Source organism: Zea mays, chromosome 9 (assembly GCF_902167145.1).
Source record: "Zea mays cultivar B73 chromosome 9, Zm-B73-REFERENCE-NAM-5.0, whole genome shotgun sequence".
Lineage (NCBI taxonomy): Eukaryota > Viridiplantae > Streptophyta > Magnoliopsida > Poales > Poaceae > Zea > Zea mays.
Window position 1 is genome coordinate 132,315,925 of NC_050104.1, and position 19,384 is coordinate 132,335,308.

At 53.9% G+C, this 19,384-nt stretch overlaps 1 protein-coding gene and 1 non-coding gene across 3 annotated transcripts; one reads left to right on the forward strand and one right to left on the reverse strand.

Moving 5' to 3' along the window:
- Positions 1 to 242: 242 nt before the first annotated feature.
- LOC100286194 (uncharacterized) lies at positions 243 to 15,005 on the reverse strand. Of its 2 annotated transcripts, NM_001159082.1 has the most exon segments (13): positions 316 to 1,031; positions 1,159 to 1,334; positions 1,426 to 1,488; positions 1,866 to 1,905; positions 2,010 to 2,143; positions 2,255 to 2,365; positions 11,716 to 11,817; positions 11,902 to 11,955; positions 12,140 to 12,175; positions 12,302 to 12,346; positions 12,419 to 12,508; positions 12,593 to 12,671; positions 14,459 to 14,838. In NM_001159082.1, coding segments are annotated over 13 exon segments (1,704 nt in total). In that variant the 5' UTR covers positions 14,740 to 14,838; the 3' UTR covers positions 316 to 538.
- Positions 15,006 to 15,069: 64 nt separating this feature from the next.
- Positions 15,070 to 15,230, forward strand: LOC118473480 (U1 spliceosomal RNA). The gene has a single exon (XR_004852941.1). It is a non-coding gene; the product is annotated as a U1 spliceosomal RNA (small nuclear RNA).
- Positions 15,231 to 19,384: the final 4,154 nt, after the last annotated feature.

Sequence of the window (19,384 nt, forward strand, 5' to 3'; positions counted from 1 at the left end):
CTCACAACCCAAACGCGCATTTCAATATAATAAACTTGGAAGAAGAAAAACAGTCCAATCTGGCAGAATTATCATTATCAAGTTATGTTATGAAAAATGAAAGTACAATTTCATAGAAAGAAGAATATAAGGTACACGAAGAAGTGCATGCCTGATGTTACGTTACGTTTTGTAGTGAAGTACAATGACGATTACAAACTGAAAACATCAGCGAGTGAGCACAGCAGGAAGCTTCAAAGGTGTGACAGATTGCTACCCATTTGTTTCCTTGATTCATGACAAAATGCAATGCTGCATCAGTACAACACTACAGCATATGCAATCCTTCACCCGCTGGTGTATTGTATGCTGGAGCCTCTTACAAGTTACAACAGATTGTTTGAAATGTACAGCATGGTTTTACACGCTGTTTTAAGTGAAGACTGTACGGATGGACAATGGCCTTTACTTATACAGCAAAGCTGCTGAAGAAACAAATGTTAGCATGCACAAGCACAACTACCAGAATTCCAGAAACCAAGCTAATGCCTCTGTCAAGCTACCTAATTGTGAAAACCTGTAGCTTTTCGGCACTTAAGCAACCAAGGTACCTCTCCCCAGTTGAACTTTCAGCATACCTTAGATCAAGGACCGGTTGCCTGTGGGGCTTGAGATCGGTGTACCGCTGAAACGAAGGCAGCCGCCAAGTCCGGACTCCGTACAACGATTCATCTCCATAGGCAAATAGATGCTGATTGTCTCTGCAGGGTATTATTGCAGACTTCGACATTCGCAACTCACTTACGCTACCACTGCAGATATGGTCCCTGGCAAAGGATGTGGCGGTGGTTCTCCTAAGGAGTGTGTGGCATCCTAGTTTTCCTGAACCGGTGGGTGCCGGTGATTGTGGTGTAGACGCTTGAGATGTGGCGATAGCGTCTGGCAGCTCAACTCTCGGGCGATATGAAGCCACCAGGACATCACTTGATGGAGAGCTGCACGCAAGAGATATGCAGACCCCTTGGTTTTCCATCCCACTTACCAAACTCGGCCTGAAAAAAGAGCCCAAACTCATGGGAATGGGAACTACAAATAACCAAACCCTAAACTTAAAGACCACGAGAAGCACATCAATAGGAACTGCTGAATTGGGTACAGACTTTTCAGACTACAGCATACCTGTTTTCGCTGGCATCCCAAACGCAGGGTCCTATAGAAGAAGCAGAAAAAACCTTCCTGGAACCACTGCCATCTACAGCGCAGTGTATTGTATGAACTGGGTGTGTTGATAGACCCATGCTAGAATGCAAAGGTGCAGAAGTTTGACGGATATCAAAGACTAATAGCATGCCGTTCTGAAAATTTCAGACAAAAATAACTTCTATTGAACACTTCAAAGAGCGTCAAAAGCTTTAGAAGAATCACAAGGCATTCCAAAAAGTACACCTGTAACCCAGCATAAATATGACTTGAAGTAGTATAATCCCCTGAACAGGACCAACCAGGAGCCTGCAAGACATCACAATACAGAAGATTAGCAGGACAGCATAATCACTCTGACTGGTTCACTCGCTCCTACTTAAGCAACTGCTAGCTATTCAGCACCTTAAAATCAAATTAAGGAAAAAGTATGCATGTCTCTGTAAATAACAAGTGCCCTGATTACCAAGCACTTGTTGGTCTTCTTAAAATTAAAATACATAATGTAGTGAGTGTATAGTGATCGTTTTTCAGTATCCAAGAGTTAGAACTACTACATGAGAACAAATAGAAATGGAACAGGCCTATTCATACCTAGTTCTAGAAAAAGCAATGTTTACTTTTGGTAGCATGAAGAGCGTTAAAACAGTTGCAAGTTTTGTGAAATTGCAAGGTCAAAGAATTACCGGCAGATCATATTGAAGGACAACATTGTTGGTAGCCATGCTGGGATATATGGGATATAAAACATACGAACAAAGGTCAGATATCGGAGTAAATGTAGCCAAGAAACCAGTGAAGAATAAAACTTGCACACTTTCTTTACAGACCTGAAAATAGACAACTTCCTGCCCAGTGATGCAAAAACAACATGGCCCCCGGGCAGTACACAGATATCCCTAATAGCTTTAGTATCAGGAGGAAGGTGGATTTTCTCCATTCCATGTCCATGAAACATGCTAACCTGTTGAAATTAAGAATTGATTTGCGAAAGGTGATTAATCAACAAAAGTTTGCTGTAAAAATTGTTACTCACCTTAAGTCATTAAGCAAAACCTTCTCTTAAGACTTGTACCTTTGTAAGTATGTGTTCAGCACTAACTCCATGTGCCCTTCCCGAAGTCAATATAATTTGACTGGATGCATCTATACCCATGACCCGAGCTCCATCGACCAAAAACTCATTCTACAAAACATGCTGCAATTGTGAGTCGGTGAATGATGAAGTTAACTCTACTGCTATAGTGATGCTGCTGTTCCACTAACTGTATGATTGAAGTTGGCATGATAAGAGGCACATGCTTCATAAGTAGTACTCCATCTGTTCAAAATCGGTACGCATCTTTTGCTACATGCCTAGATATGCATTATTTCTAGATACATAGTAAAAGCTATGTATCTAGAAAAAACAAAACAACCTAGAACTTGGAATGAAAAGAGTAGTAAACACTGAAGACTGAACAGCTATAGTAACATTAGGGTGCTGTCATGTACGGCCGCACTTACAGGCTCCGTCGTGACGCCAGGAGGGCTGCAGATCGCGCAACCAAGGCAGGCGCCACAATCAGTGGCTAAGTTTAGAAAGATAAGGATTAGTTTCCCTTTTGCATGCCTTAATCATAGGAGAGATTGGTTAAGATTAGTTTCCTTTTCATATGCTGTTAGAATAGGAACCCATACCCTAATCAGGGGTTGGGAGTGATATTAAATAGAGAGAGTAACTGGGCCAAGGCCCATTACACAGGGGTATAACGGTCATTACACGGGGAATAACACAAACCCTAGACGGGTAGTCTAACACCCCCCCGCAGTCACAACTCTATCCTGTACAGATGTTGAGACTGGATCGGAAGTCTAAAAAGACACTCGACGGTAACCCCTTGGTGAAAATGTCGGCGAACTGAAGCGTGGTGGGGACGCTGAGAACGCGGACGTCACCGGCAGCGACACGCTCGCGGACGAAGTGCAGGTCGATCTCCACATGCTTCGTGCGCTGATGCTGCACGGGGTTGGTGGAGAGGTAGACCGCGCTGACGTTGTCGCAGTAGACGAGGGTGGCGCGCTGGAGGGGACTGTGGAGCTCGTGGAGGAGCTGGCGCAGCCAGGAGGCCTCGGCCACGCCGTTGGCCACGGCACGGTACTCGGCCTCAGCGCTGGAGCGAGAGACGACGGGCTGCCTCTTGGCGGCCCAAGAGACGAGGTTGGCGCCCAGGAAGACGGCGTAGCCGGAGGTGGACCGGCGCGTGTCGGGACAGCCAGCCCAGTCAGCGTCGGTGTAGACCACGAGCTCCGACGTCGGGGATGGGCGGAGTAGGAGGTCGTAGTCGAGGGAGCCGCGGAGGTAGCGTAGAATCCGCTTGAGCGCAGTGAGATGGGGCTCCCGCGGAGTGTGCATATGCAGGCACACCTGCTGGACGGCGTAAGCGATGTCGGGCCTGGAGAACGTGAGGTACTGGAGCGCGCCGGTGAGGCTCCGGTAGGACGTCGCGTCGGCGACCGGAGGCCCGTCGTCCTCAGAGAGCTTCGCCTGAGTGTCGACAGGCGTGGAGCAGGGCTTGCAGTCAGACATGCCAGCCCGCTCCAGAATGTCGATGGCGTACTGGCGCTAGTGGAGGAAGAGACCCTGGGGCCGACGTTCGGCGGTGATGCCGAGGAAGTGGTGGAGGGGCCCCAGGTCCTTCATCGCGAACTCCCGCTGAAGGGCGACGATCGTGCGGTGAAGGAGGTCGGCGGTGGATGCCGTGAGCACAATGTCGTCGACGTAGAGCAGGAGGTAGACGGTGTCGTCGCCGCGCCGGTAGATGAACAGGGACGTGTCCGACTTGGCCTCGACGAAGCCGACGGAGGCCAGGTAGGAGGCGAAGCGACTGTACCAAGCCCGTGGCGCCTGCTTGAGGCCGTACAGGGACCGGTTCAGCCGGCAAACCAGGTCCGGATGGTCAGTGTCGACGAAGCCGGTGGGCTGGCTGCAGTAGACAGTCTCCGTCAGAGTGCCGTGGAGGAAGGCATTTTTGACATCGAGCTGATGGATCGCCCAGTCGCGGGAGAGGGCGAGGGAGAGGACGACGCGAACAGTGGCGAACTTGACGACAGGGCTGAAGGTCTCGTCGTAGTCCACTCCGGGGCGCTGGGTGAAGCCCCGAAGGACCCAACGGGCCTTGTAGCGGTCGAGGGAGCCGTCCGAGGTCAGCTTGTGGCGAAATAGCCACTTGCCGGTGACCACGTTGGTGCCTGGTGGACGCGGCACCAGGTCCCAGATGTGGTTGGCCAAGATGGCCGCGTACTCCTCCTCCATAGCGCGACGCCAATGTGGGTCGGCGAGGGCAGTGCGAACGGAGGAGGGTACCGGGGAAGCGTCGGGTGGAGTGCTGGTCGTAGCGGCTGCCAGGATGAGCCGGTCAACGGGGCGGAGAACGCCAGCGGCGCGCCGAGTCACCATCGGGTGGACGTGCCCGGGGTCGCGGTGGATGGCGACCGGGTGGTATACGGACGACTCGGAGTGAGCCGCCGGAACGTCGGGAGCGACTGGTGGGGCCGGCTCACGGCGGTGATAGACGACGGCGGGGTCGGCGAATCGGGCCGCGCTCGTCGACGGGCCCGAGTCGGGGGGCGCCGAGGTAGTGGCGTGGCCGCGGCGATGGTAGACGAGGGCGGGGTTGGCGAATCGAGCCGGAGTCGACGGGGCCGCGCGTGGCGCAGGCGGGGTCGGCGGGGCCGCGCGTGGCGCAGGCGGGGTCGACGGGGCCGCGCGTGGCGCAGACAGGACCGACGGGGCCGCGCGTGGCGCAGGCGTGGTCGACGGGGCCACGCGTGGCGCAGGCGGGGTCGACGGGGCCGCGCGTGTCGCGGAAGAGGTCGTGGGGGCCGCACGAGGAGTAGGTAACGGCGCAAGACGGGGAGCCGAAGGTGGGGGAGGAATTGGATCGGACTCGAGGAAGGAGTCAAAATCGGTGGGTGGGTGGAGCCAGCAAGGGGAAACACATCTTCGTCAAAGATGACATGACGAGAGATGATGATGCGATGGGAGGTGAGGTCCAGACATCGGTATCCCTTGTGGTCAGGGGAGTAGCCAAGGAATAGACAGCGGGTGGAGCGAGGAGAAAGCTTATGTGGAGCGGTAGCGGAAGTGTTAGGGTAGCAGGCACAGCCGAACACGCGAAGGTGGTCATAGGAAGGGGATGTGCCGTATAGGGCGAAGTGGGGGGTAGGGTGGCGAACCGCCTTCGAGGGAAGACGGTTGAGGAGGTGGGTGGCAGTGTGCAGGGCCTCTGCCCAGTAGCTGGCAAGGAGAGACGCCTGGAAGAGGAGGCAGCGGAGCATATTAGTGGTGGTGCGGATCATGCGTTCGGCTCTGCCGTTCTGAGCAGAAGTGTAGGGGCACGAGAGACGCAGCTGGACGCCATGAGTAAGGAAGAAGGAGCGAGAGGCGTGGTTATCAAACTCGCGGCCATTGTCACACTGCAGAGCACGGACCGGGCGACGAAATTGAGTGGATACCCAGGTGAAGAAGTGTGTGAGGGTGGTGAAGGTGTCCGACTTCAACCGAATCGGGAAGGTCCAGAGAAAATGGGAAAAATCATCCAAAATCACCAAATAATATTTATAGCCAGAAAGACTGAGTACAGGGGAGGTCCAAAGATCACAATGAACCAGGTCAAAAGCCTGCTCAGCCCGAGAAGAAGAGGTAGTAAATGGGAGACGAGTATGTCGGCCTAACTGACAAGCATGACAGAGACCCTCAAAATGTCCCCTACTACATGAAAGATCTAGACTGCTGGTAATCTTGGTCATGACGTCGGGTCCAGGATGGCCGAGACGTCGATGCCATGTGGTGGAGGAGGTGGTGGAGACCAGGGCAGGAGGTGGAGACACGCCGGCGGTGGAGGGCTAGAGCGTGTAGAGAGGCCCCGAGCTGTCACAGCGGGCAAGAAGGGTCCTGGTGGCCAGATCCTTCAGCAGAAAAACCAGAGGGGTCAAACTCAATAGAACAGGAGTTGTCAGTGGTGAATCGACGAACTAGAAAGAAGGTTGTGAGTGATGTGGGGAGCTACGAGAACATCGTTGAGGTAAAACGGCCCAGGGAGAACCGAGGCACCTACTGAGGTGACTGGCAGAGTGGAACCGTTTCCAACGACGATCGAGGAAGGGTGAGAGGGGAGGGGGGGATGAGAGCGAGAGAGCGTGCCTGCCGTGGGAGTGGTGTGGTACGAGGCGCCGGAGTCGATCACCCAGTCGGAGGGGGGCGGGGTCATCGCCATGGTGCTGAATGCAGCAGCGAGGGAGGTGCTGTCCCAACCACCGGCCGGCGGGGACCAAGGCGGCGAGGTGTGGGTCCCCGGGGGCAGGAGCGCGGGCGGAGCCTGGGGCACGACGGGAACACCATAGGGAGGTGCGCCGTAGTGAGGAGTAGTCACGGAGGGCTGGCGTCGGAGGACGGGGGGTACTCGGTGCCTGGCCCGGCCACATGGCGATGGTCCCGGTCCAGGGGTTGTAGAATGACGGCCACGCGTGGCCACCACCCCGGCCAGGAGGGACCACCACGAGAGGAGTCCGCCCTTGCGGGAGCGACGACCCCCGTCGGTCGTGGAAGTCGGACGAGGGGCCGTCGGGAACGGCAGGTGGAGGGCGGGTGGGAGCCCCAGTCGAAGGAGGACGGGTGGCCTGGCCCCCTGAAGGCGGCTGACCACTGGTAGGAGCGCTGTAGAGGGCCGAGGCAGGAGTGGGTGCCTCATTCGCCATGGTGAGCTCCTCGAGGAGAAGCTCGTTCCGCACGGCGTGGAAGGTGGGGAAGGGCACGCTCCTCTTGATGAGAGCCTTCAGGTGGCCGTAGCGGGGGCTGAGGCCACGCAGGAGGTTCAGCACCAGGGTACGATCGGCAACTGGCTCGCCGAGATCGCGGAGAGAGTCAGCCAGGCCCTTCATCTGGCGGCAGTATTCTCCCACGGAGAGGTCCCCCTGAGAGAACAGGTGGAACTGGGCGTCGAGGTGGAGCGCCCGCGCATCCCGATTCCCGAGGAATCTGGTCCTCGAGAGCGAGCCACGCCTGGCGAGCAGTGTCCGCCTGATCGCGGATGATGTCCTGCAGCTCAACGGTGATGGTGCCGTGGAGCCACGAGAGGACAACGCTGTCCATGAGGCACCAGGAGCGAGGCGGTGGAGCGTCGTGGTCGACAAGGACGTGATCGTCGAGGACGAACCGCCGCAGCGTGAGGAGGACCTGGCCTCGCCAGCGGGGGTAGTGGGAAGACGCCGGATCCAACACCACGGACACGAGGGCCCGGATGTTGTGAAGACCAGCGGCTTGAGCGTGGAGAGCAGCGATGAGGTCGGCGTCGAGGTCGGAGGCGGGGGGGTCCGCTGGGGGCTCCGCATCGGCGAGAGTCGGACGGCCGAGGAGGCGCTGCGTGGTGGCCATCTGGGTGGTCAGAGCGGCGTCCAGGGCACGCTCACGCTCCAGGGCGAGGGAGGCAGCAGTGCGCGCGCTCCCGCGAGGCCGTCACAGCGGCCTGGATCGTGGCGAGGGTGCCGACGAGCGGGGAGTCGGTGGAGGGCGCGACTCGGTGACTCCAGGTTGGTGGAGCGAAGGCGGGAAAGCCCGGAGGGGAGCTGCGACGCAGGGGCAGCGGGGAGGCGGCGGGGATCGGCCCAAGGCCGGCGATGTAGGGGGGGGCCCCCGTGGGTGAGCGCGCTGCTGGGTGCAGCAGGGGCGATGGGGGGGTGGGTGCCAGGGACGGTGATGTCCCCGACGTGGAATCCGGCCGAGGGGGCAGTAGGTGCGTCCATCGGGCGTGTACGCAGCAGGGGAACGGGCGTCGGGCGCGGGTGTCGCGGCACAATGCAGTGCGCGCGGTCGGTGGGCCGGCGTCCGGGCGCGGTGCGGACCAGGGCGCGAGGCGGCCTGGCGCAGAGGGGCGGCGGGGACGGCGCCTGGGCGGCGCGGCTCCCTGGCGCGAGTGTGTGGCCGGGGTCGCGACCAGTGGCGGCCGTCCAAGGCGCGCCTGGTCGAGGGGCAGAGAACGGCGCCGGCTCGGCAGCAGCCCCTGGCGGCGCGACGAACGGCGAGCGTGGGGACGGGCGGCGCGGTGGGAGGCCGGCGCCTGGGAGAGAGAGGAGTGGGAGAGGGGAGACCGGCGGCTGGGTACCGGCGGCGGCTGCAGGGGGAAGAGGCCCCCTGGCGGCTGCGCAGGGGATAGGAGGCCCCTGGCGGCTGGCAGGAAACAGAGAGCTAACCTAGACTGAAGATACCATGTTAGAATAGGAACCCATACCCTAATCAGGGGTTGGGAGTGATATTAAATAGAGAGAGTAACTGGGCCAAGGCCCATTACACAGGGGTATAACGGTCATTACACGGGGAATAACACAAACCCTAGACGGGTAGTCTAACATATACCTTAATCATAGGAGAGATTGGTTAAGATTAGTTTCCTTTTCATAGGCCTTAATCATAGGAGAGATTGGTTGAACCAGAGGCTATATATGCCGTGTAATAGACTGGGAAATAACCAAGCAAGATCAATTATCCAAAACTGCTCTTCTCCCTTGCCTCTCTCAAGCCACCGGTGAGGAACCCCTCACGGTGAAGGTCTGGAGCGCGACTACGAACTGCGTAGCCGCGGTCCAGCGACGTTGGGCGTCGAGGCGCTTGACAACCTGGTATCAGCGTCACGTCGATCCTCACCCACCCGCTCTTGCCCTCCACCATCCCCTTCCACGCCCACCGCCTCCACCGACCACTCCATCACCATGGCTGAGCCCACCATCAAGGACCTCATGGAGCTGATGCAGTCTTTCCAGACCGAGTTGGCTGCCGTGAAAGCCACCATGAAGGACAAGTCGTCCTCGTCGTCCACCGACGGCGGCGGCGAGCGCGAGGATCCCCCTCGTTTGGATCGGCCCCCCAGGTTCCAGAAGCTCAACTTTCCCCGGTTCGATGGCACCACCGACCCGATGCTCTTCATCAACAAATGCGAATCCTATTTTCGCCAACAGCGCACCATGGGGGAGGAACGCGTGTGGATGGCCTCTTATAATCTGGAGGACGTCGCGCCGGGTACTACCGCAAGTTCGTCCACGACTACGGCAAGATTGCAGCACCCCTCACCGCGCTGATGAAGAAGGAGGGCTTCTCCTGGAGCAACGAGGCCCAGGCAGCCTTCCAGGACCTCAAGATGGTCGTGACCTTGACTCCGGTTTTGGCGCTGCCGGACTTCACCAAGGTCTTCATCGTCGAGTGTGACGCATCCACACACGGCTTCGGGGCGGTCTTACTGCAAGAACATCATCCGATTGCCTACTTCAGCAGGCCAATCACCCCCCGTCACCGCGCGCTGGCAGCTTATGAGCGGAAGCTCATCGGGCTGGTGCACGCCGTGCGACACTGGCGGCCGTACCTGTGGGGGCGCGTGTTCCTCGTCCGCACCGACCACTACATCCTCAAGTTCCTCCTCGACCAGCGCCTTTCGACAATCCCGCAGCACCATTGGGTGGGCAAGCTCCTCGGCTTCGACTTCTCGGTGGAGTACAAGTCGGGCGCCACGAACACCGTTGCCGACGCGCTGTCTCGGCGCGACACCGACGCGGAAGGCTCGGTCTTGGTGCTGTCCGCGCCCCGCTTCGACTTCGTCGACCGTCTCCGTCAGGCTCAACTTCATGATCCGGCCCTGGTCGCCATCCGGGATGAACTCGCGGACGGCACGAGGGGCGCACCATGGTCGCTGTTCGACGGCATGGTGGCATACGCAGACCGGCTGTACATCCCGCCGGACTCCCCGCTGTTGCTAGAGGTGGTGGCCGCTACGCACGACGACAGTCATGAAGGGGTGCAGCGCACTCTACATCGCCTCCGCCTCGATTTCTTCTTCCCCGCCATGCGTCGTGTGGTCCAAGACTTCGTCCGCGCTTGCGCTACGTGCCAGCGCAACAAGTCTGAGCACCTACACCCGGCGGGCCTGCTGCTGCCCCTGCCCGTTCCCCAGGCCGCGTGGTCCGACATCGGCTTGGATTTCATCGAGGCGCTGCCCCGCGTTGGGGGCAAATCAGTGATCCTCACCGTGGTCGACAGGTTCAGCAAATATTGTCATTTTATTCCTCTGGCTCACCCCTACAGTGCTGAGTCTGTGGCCCGGGCGTTCTTCGGCGAGATCGTTCGCCTCCATGGGATTCCTCAGTCCATGGTGTCGGACCGGGACTCCGTGTTCACCTCGGCGTTCTGGAAGGAGTTAATGCGCCTCACAGGCACCAAGCTGCACATGACGTCCGCCTTCCACCCGCAGTCCGATGGCCAGACGGAGGCGGCCAACAAAGTCATCATCATGTACCTCTGGTGCTTCACTGGGGACCAGCCCCGCCAGTGGCTACGTTGGCTACCATGGGCGGAGTACGTCTACAACACGGCGTACCAATCATCACTCAGGGACACTCCTTTCAAGGTGGTTTACGACAGGGATCCTCCCTCCATCCGCTCTTATGAGCCTGGCGATACCCGGGTGGCGGCGGTGGCCAAGACAATGGCCGAACGCGAGGAGCTCCTAGCGGATGTTCACTACCGCCTGGAACAAGCCCAGGCCGTCCAGAAGAAGTTCTACGACCGCCTGCACCGACCGGTCTCCTATACCGTGGGCGACTGGGTGCTGCTGCGCCTGCGTCATCGGGCAGCCTCCTCCCTTCCCCACGCGCCCAAGGGCAAGCTGAAGCCGCGCTTCGTCGGGCCGTATCAAGTCACAGAGCTCATCAATCCGGTGGCAGTTCGCCTAGCGCTACCTCCTGCGTGCCAAGTTGCACGATGTCTTCCACGTCGGCCTTCTCAAGAAGTTCGTCGGCGCCCCACCAGCTACACCACCTCCTCATCCACCCACTCACAATGGGGCGGTGATCCCAGAACCGGAGCAGGCTGTTCGATACAGGTTGGCTAGGGGTATTCAGCAGGTGCTCATCCGCTGGAAAGGGCAGGCCACTACTGATGCTACATGGGAAGATGTCGCCGACTTCCGCGACAAATTTCCCCACTTTCAGCTCGAGGACGAGCTGATCGTCGAGGGGGGAGAGATATCATGTACGACCGCACTTACAGGCGCCGTCGTGACGCCAAGAGGGCTGCAAATCGCGCAGCCAAGGCAGGCGCCACAATCAGTGGCTAAGTTTAGAAAGATAAGGATTAGTTTCCCTTTTGCATGCCTTAATCATAGGAGGGATTGGTTAATATTAGTTTCCTTTTCATATGCCTTAATCATAGGAGAGATTGGTTAAGATTAGTTTCCTTTTCATATGCCTTAATCATAGGAGAGATTGGTTGAACCAAAGGCTATATATGTCGTGTAATAGACTGGGAAATAATCAAGCAAGATCAATTATCCAAAACTGCTCTTCTCCCTTGCCTCTCTCAAGCCACCGGTGAGGAACCCCTCACGGTGAAGGTCTGGAGCGCGACTACGAACTGCATAGCCGCGGTCCAGCGACGTTGGGCGTCGAGGCGCTTGACAGGTGCATAATCAAATGGGGCTAGAAAGAGGGAATCAGACAACACTGAAAACGGACCTGGAGAGCAAAACTTGACAGATTGTTGTGGTCAATGTCCTTTGTATGCGAGGCAATTAGCTCTGCCCCTAGTATTCCATCTGATGACTGCTCTGTCACTCTCTTCACAGTTGATTGTAAAAATGTTAACAATAAAGCATCTATTACAACGATCAATCGTTAAAATCAAGTGATACTAGTGCTTACCTGTCTCTTTTTGTTTGATTCATATATTATATTTTGTTGCAACATAATCTGCCTCTGCAGGTGATATTAGGAAACATAAAGGACTGAACATGACCCTCTACTGAGCGTGTAAGGGTTTATGCACAGAAAGTATTGCTCAATTTAATTTGTAATAGAGTACATCAGAAGGAGTCACCCATGTTTCCTCAGAGAAATTGGTCAATTCGGTTACTGAGACAATATTTCATTTGTGTGGTACCTTATGCTCTTTTATCTCCTCAAGTAATTTTGCTTGCTGCATGGAAACATAAAGAAAGCATAAGCTTTGGGAATAGGATATGCAAGTTGTATTAATTGCTCCTGGACGAAATGACCATAATGTTAAAGTAGGAACAAAGACTGTACGAAAGAGAGAGCTTACTTGCTTCTCAAGATATTCATTTCTCTCTCTCAAGGACAATACTTGCTGCACAAATCAAACATGCGTCACTAGATGACCACAGCTCACTAATACCACCAAGGAAAGTAAGTGACTAACCTTTTCAAGATCATTATTGGGAACAACAATCTCTGGTACATAGAGGTTGATGATGTTGTTCTGTGTATATCTCTTGCCACATTGAGGACACTGAGTAAGTATAAACAATGAATCTGATCAATCAGAAGGATCCCCAAAACAACACTATTATTCTGAGCTCAATAGCCATCATACCGGTGCCTTTTTCTTGCCGTACTGCAGTAACCACATCTCTAAGCAATGTCTGCCGTAGACATGTCCACAGGGGATGCAACTAGACGTGGAATATCACAGTTAGCAAATTAAGATCCTCCTCTCGCAATGGTATGAATATAAGCAGGTATAGGTAGGGGTGGTAATGGATCGTGGTGCAAATGTTTATTCACAATTCGGTAGGGTCCTAAAAATATTTTAGTTCATAAATGAATAGGAATGGACCCCATCCTAATCCGATCCGTTTTTTAAATTTTATAGTGTAAAATTTAGAGCCCATTGTCACCGTATAGGAACCAGGACCATTCGCTTTGCACACTAGTCAGATGATAACCCATTTTTCTAGCATAGCAATACAAGTACAAATCAGGCTAGAAAAAATACAGGTAAAGACAAGCTATTTCTCTTTTCACACAATCTGTAACGTTTTATGAAAGTGACATGGTCAAGTAAGAGCAACTCCAACAGCCTATTTAAAACAACGTACTTGGTAAAAAAAGAAAAAAAAATCTCATAGAAACCCATTCCAACAGACTCGCCTTCTTCCTCGCCTCTTCATCCCGCTCGCCATCGCCTGCCCTTCGCTCGGTACATTTGCCGAGGCTGTAGGACTCGCCATATCCCCCTCTCGCCCTCCCGCCGCCTTCCATTCCCGCGCTTTCCCGCCCGCTCTCCCAGCCTCCCGCCGCTTCGGCGTCCTCCAGTCCTCGCGCGTTCGTCTGCTCATGCTAGGGGCCTGTGCACAGTCGCTGCCATCGCGCCCACATTCTACTCATGTTCAGGCCGCCGCAAGCTCGCCCAACATCTTGTAGCGGTTGCAAGGTCAGTATGTTGCTCATGAATGCACTTCAAAAGTTCATCAATAAATTATTGGATTCATCTTTGTTGTCTGTCTATGCTTTCTCTAGTTTCATAAGGCAAAAACGGTGGCATTTGTGCCTACTTTTTTGTGTGTTTCTTAAACCAAAGGTGAATTTGTGCCTACTTTTTATGTGTGACTGAAATCAAAGGTTTGAAAGCAAAGGTCTGGAACCAAACCCGATACTGACAAAAGGTCTGCACACGACACTCCTAGTTGGATTTGTTTTTTTCCTTGCAGGCCTATTTGTGCATACACTTCTGCGTGGACAGTAGCACATGATTTTTCTGTAGGAGTTAAAACATCAGCCGAAGAATGCATGTGCTACTCTTTTGTGTTAATGTAAATTATCAAGAAACTGAAACAGATCAGCAATATTGTAATCTGTAAGTGCAAACTGAAACAGACTTGTGCTGCAATTTTCAGACTATTCGTAATGGTCAGTTTAATTGTGATAAGTTCAATGAGGTTCCCTATCACATAGATTCATCAACGCGTGGGGACTCGTCCGCGACGGCGGCATGAGGACTCGCATACGACGGCGGCAGGGAATGGTCTGCCGTCCCGCGATGGCGGCGTGGAGATAGCCCTGCGATCCCAACGTCTAGTACGCGCACCACGGCACCAGTAAACTCTAAATTTAGCTAGGATTTTATCTAGGCTGTTGGAGTTGCTCTAATCTCCAGCGAATTAGCGCAGTTATATCCAGATCCAGAGGCTTGTAAACGCATAGCAATTGTGCACTCCTAGAGATGAACTCCCACTACACCCAATTACAGTGCTCATGGACCACAAGAGTCACCATCTAAAAACATAAATAGCGACTGGTTAGAAAACACAGTACGCTGATTTCGAAATTCGTGGTTTCAGCCAACCGGCATAGCCGCACAGGTACTAGATCAGCTGATCATTAGAAGTTGTGAACCACGCGAGACAACAAGTTGGTCCGCAAACCCACAAAATCACAGAAATATACAATTCCTCCTCACCTCACGCGATGCGAACCATCAGCGGTCCACGCGACCATACAAATGGGGCAGCTGGGAAGGCATGGGTCCTCCGCCTCGGCTTCACTCTCCGCCGCCTTATACTTGCTGGCAGAGCCGCCCGGGCTCCTCGCACCGTCACCGGATCCCTCGCTCCCCTCCTCCTCCTCCTCATCGCTCCCTTCCTCACTCGAGCCGGACGAGCTCACTTGTACAGCCGTGGGAGCAGCCACCTCTGGGGCCGGCCGCGGCCGCCTGCCCCGGGAGCCCGACCGTGACGGCATTGGGGTGGGGTGGCCGTCTGGCCGAGCTTCGCCGCGACCGGATTGGACTATTGGAGAGCGGCAGAATGAACTGGATTGGGAAAAGAAATTTCAGCGAGTGATGGCGCCGGTCGGTGAGCGAGCAACGAAAAGGTTGGCGCGCACGAGTCGGAAGATTTCATGGGCTTTCGTTTATGGGCTCTGCAAAATAACGAGCGCTCGCCCACTTCCAGCGCTCGAGCGACAGGGTGACTGGGTGAGGCGCGTTTCGGTTAGTCCCACCTCGCCGCCTGAAGCTGGGTGCGACACGTGAGGAGGCTACATAAGCAGCGCCCCTGCCTACTTTACAACATACTTACCTGGACGGGGTCGACGGGCTATCAAGAAGGCCCGTGGCCTAGGTCAATGGCCCACATTGCACTTGGTGGGTGCGTTGGCTTACCATCTCCCCAAGTGGGAGAGTGGACGTCATAATTTGTGGTAGAGGGGGTACGCGTTCGCGCGGCCCCTGCCAATTCTAAGTAATTTTGAAGTTTTTTCTTGATCTAGATCAGGGTTTCTGATCCATAAATTCGAAACTTTGGTACAAATTTCATGTAATTCTGAAATTTTTTTTTACATATCTGGGTTCCTTATCTATGAAGTCTGGCTGCCTTCGCCTGCTCGGCCCCTGCCAGTAGTGGCCGCTGCAGTCTGGTCCACGTCACAAGAAGCGAGAGCAACATAGACCGTCGAGGGAAACTATTGGTGCACCGTAATTCTGTAGCTGACTATCAAATAAATATATTTTAATTATAAAGCTAATTACGTAAATTTATTAAACCTAATTAGTTCTGTTTATTTAATAATTATAATAGATATTCAAATATTCGATGTGATACGAACTAAACTTTAGTCAAAGAAATTAGACACGCCCGTAAAAGTGGAATCTTAGGGGGTGTTTGACACTACTTTGGTTCTAGCTTAAACTGTGGTGTATAATATAAATTTAAATGATTTAAAAATATTTTTAATCTGAATAAAAAATAAAATAAATTATCTAAATGTCTTCTAAAAGTTTGCAACTTCAACTTACATGATTTTTTAAAGTTTCTAATTACCTGCTTCATCTAAATGTCTACTCTGGGTTACATGAAGTCAAAAGCAGTCCCAAATAGGGTCTTAGATCCACGGTTTGCCGGCTCAATATGTCCACAATAGAGCTCTTGACACTTGTCTCACAAAAAATGGAAACCTACACTTGTCTCACTAAAGGTGAAATCTTAGATCCACGCTGAAAACATGTGATTCAAGAAAGTTGAAGCTCTCGTAAACGTGGCCTTAATGTACTCCGTCCTAAATAACCTACAATCCTTCTAACTTTATTAGAGAATGGAGAGTCCTTCCAATCAACAATAATCTCCAATAGTCACTCAACAATACTATAAATGCTAGATGACGACAATCACTAAACGAAACAAGAGAATAACCAGTCAAAGATCGCTCGACTAGTGCCACAAGATGTAAAAAATGAAATGCATTAGAAACTTTTAACCTTGACCAAATGATGATCTGAATTATGCAAGTGAGTAGAGTTTATTTCTTTGCCCTAAACATGTGTGCACAAGTGTATGGAGTGCCAAGAATATAACCACAACTGACCACAAGGTCTATTTATAATTTCCAAAAAAATCTATATCTTACCATTTTGGTGAGAGGTGGTTGGTTGCAAAGGCACTAGTGTCCCCATCGGGTAGTTTTCAACTACACAAAATCCATCGTGTTGCTTGTCATGCTCACGCCGAATATGGCGCCAGATATAGCAACTGCTTGTTAGAGCTAAGTATCAATTTATATGTTTTCTGAGTTCGCTAGCTTGTGTAGCATCTGATACCACCACCAGACACGTACGATGCTCGTTAGACCTAAAAAACTCAATTGTTATTTCTCTCTACGTGACCTATGCAGCGAGTGACATTCAGTACATACTAGACCCTTTGGTGTTTGGTTGAAAATTGCAGCATACGAGGACAAGCCTCGTGTTTGGGGCATATGTCTCGTGCATCAACAGTCATGTCAATGCATGCAAGACAACTGCATCAAGGACACTCTCTTCTCTCTGTAAACGTGCTAATTTAAAGTTTCTAATGACCCGCTTCATCTAAATATCTACTATGGGTTACATGAAGTCAAAGCAGTCCCAAATAGGGCCTTAGATCCACGGTTTGCCGGCTCAATATGTCCACAATAGAGCTCTTGACACTTGTCTCACAAAAAATGGAAACTAGAGTCTGTCCGGTGCGGCATCGGACTGTCCGGTGCCACTAGAAGACAAAGCCTCCAACAGTCAGAAGCTCCCGAACCCTAACGGTTGGTTGACATGTCTGGCGCATCGGACACTGTCCGCTGACGCACCTGACTGTCCGATGTGCCCATCGACAGCAGTTTGCCCCAACGGTCATTTGGTGGTTGAGGGCTATAAATACCCCCCAACCACCTCCACTCCAAGCATCCAAGTTTCCAGCACTTCACATTCAATACAATAGCTAGTGCATTCACTCTTAGTGAAAGGGAAATGTATCTTTGGGCCATTTCTATAATGTTTTGGTGATTAAGTGTCCAACATATGTTAAGTGAGTTGTTTATGTGCCAAACAAGCAAGAAGTGAAAATCATGTAGCAAGGTACGTTTCTAGACTTAGTACATTGTTTTGAGTACTAACATATATTGTCTAAGTGCTAGAAACAGAGAAAAAAAGAGAAGAAAAGAAATGCAAAAGACTTGGCTTGGTACAGCCAAGTCCAGCTCGGTCTGGCACACCGGACTGTCCGGTGGTGCACCGGACAGTGTCCAGCGCGCCAGGCTAAACTCTGGTGAACAGGTCGTTCTCGAGACTCGACGGTGGCGTACGACTATAATTCATCAGACTATAAATCAAGATATATTACAACCCGCTCCCCAGCGAAACCCTCGTTTTCTCCACACAGGCTCGGCTACTCATCGTCAGCGGGATCCCGCTGGAAGCGCCCGACCACCACGTCCACAACATCATGTACGCCCTCCTAGGCGGCGTCTTCAGTATCGGCCACCGGGCCTGCGATCACTGGCCCCAAGGAGACAGCCGGGTCGTGGCTCCGGAAGCATGTCAAGACGTACTCTATCGTCGACCGGCAGAGTCTGCTGCCCTCGGCCTCCAGGCGGGCGCCAAGAATCTGATCCAGACGTCGGAGGCGGTCAGCAGCGGAATCCAGTACCGGGAGCGCATCGGAGATGGACGCCGGCTACACCAACGCTGGGATGGGACTCACCCCCAAGGGCACCAGTGTTGTACTTGCCTCGCCAACCCAGGTGGCGATGCGCTGGGCCCCGGCGCGTTGCTCAGCCCGGAGGTCGTTGAGTTCTTCCTCATCACCTCCACCGCCTAGGGGCCCGGGGCCGCCTGCGTCGCCTGAGCAGCCTACGCCACCCGAAACCGGCGGACCTGCTCCTCCAGTGCCCGCTCTTTCCCCTCCAATCGCTTCTCTTTCTCCTCTACCTCGAGCTCAAACTCGACTAGCAACTTGTTTCGCCTTTCCCACATCTCCTCCCAGAAGGCGAGGTCCTTCTCCTGCCGGGCGAGATCAGTCGCTCGTTTCTCCAGGGAGGTATCCTTTGCCTTGAGGCTTTCCTTGGTGCGGGCAATGTTGCTAGCCTTGTCGTCAAGTTCCTGCTGCAGCTTCGCCTCAGCCGCAGCCTGCTCGTCCCACTATTTCTCCAGCATCATATTATTTAGCTTATTATGGAACGCCGAGATGACCTCCTCCCTTTGGTCCAAGTGCTCCTTCTTCTTGATCAGCCCTTTCACCTTCCGGGTCACCTCCTGCTCTCGGTCAGACACCTTTCAGAGGTCCTCCTTGAAGGTCTCGCGCTCTCGCTCAAGCTCGATCCGCTCTGAGGCGAATTGGCGGGATGCCGTCTTAGTGCGCTCCTCCAGTTGGGTGCACCAGTCGCTAAGGCGCTGGTGCTCGGTCTCGAGCGCCTCCCACTCCCGCAGGATCACCGCCTCGGTTTCCTGGAGAGCTTGATGAGCACGGGACAGCACCTGAGGGAGGGGAGTCGGCGTTGCTTCTGGCTCGATGCCAGACCAGAGCGGTCGCCCAAGAATAACCTTCGGTTCCTCCGGAGTTGGAGGCGGGATGGAGCTGGACGCACCCCCCACGGCTAACGCCGATGGTGTATTCGACGGTATCGCCGCCGTTGGACCTGCAGTAGCTGTCGGTGGCACTGCCACCTCTAGACCCCCAGTTGGAACTTGGGAACCCGAAGGCATTGCCTTGACGGTGGTAGGAGGATCCTGGGGGCTCGACGACGCCACCTCAGCACCCGCGCCACCCCACATGGTGGGGGCAAACGCAGCAGGAGCCTCTTCGGCCGCTGCCGGTGGTATACTTGATGCCGACGCTGGTGAGGCTGCGGTAGCCGCTGACGGATCGCTAGCGACATTCCCAGTAGATGTGTGCTACTGAGAACCAGACCCACCGTTGGGCATAGCGATCGACGGAGGAGCGTCCTTGAAAGCAGAAGAGGAGGCCCTGACGGGCAAAGGACGGGTCAAGACCTGTCAGCATAAAAATAACACTCGTAAGAACATTGGAAGAGTCTAAACTTACTTGGGGCCCTGAACCTTCCAGTGACCCTGGAAGCGGGG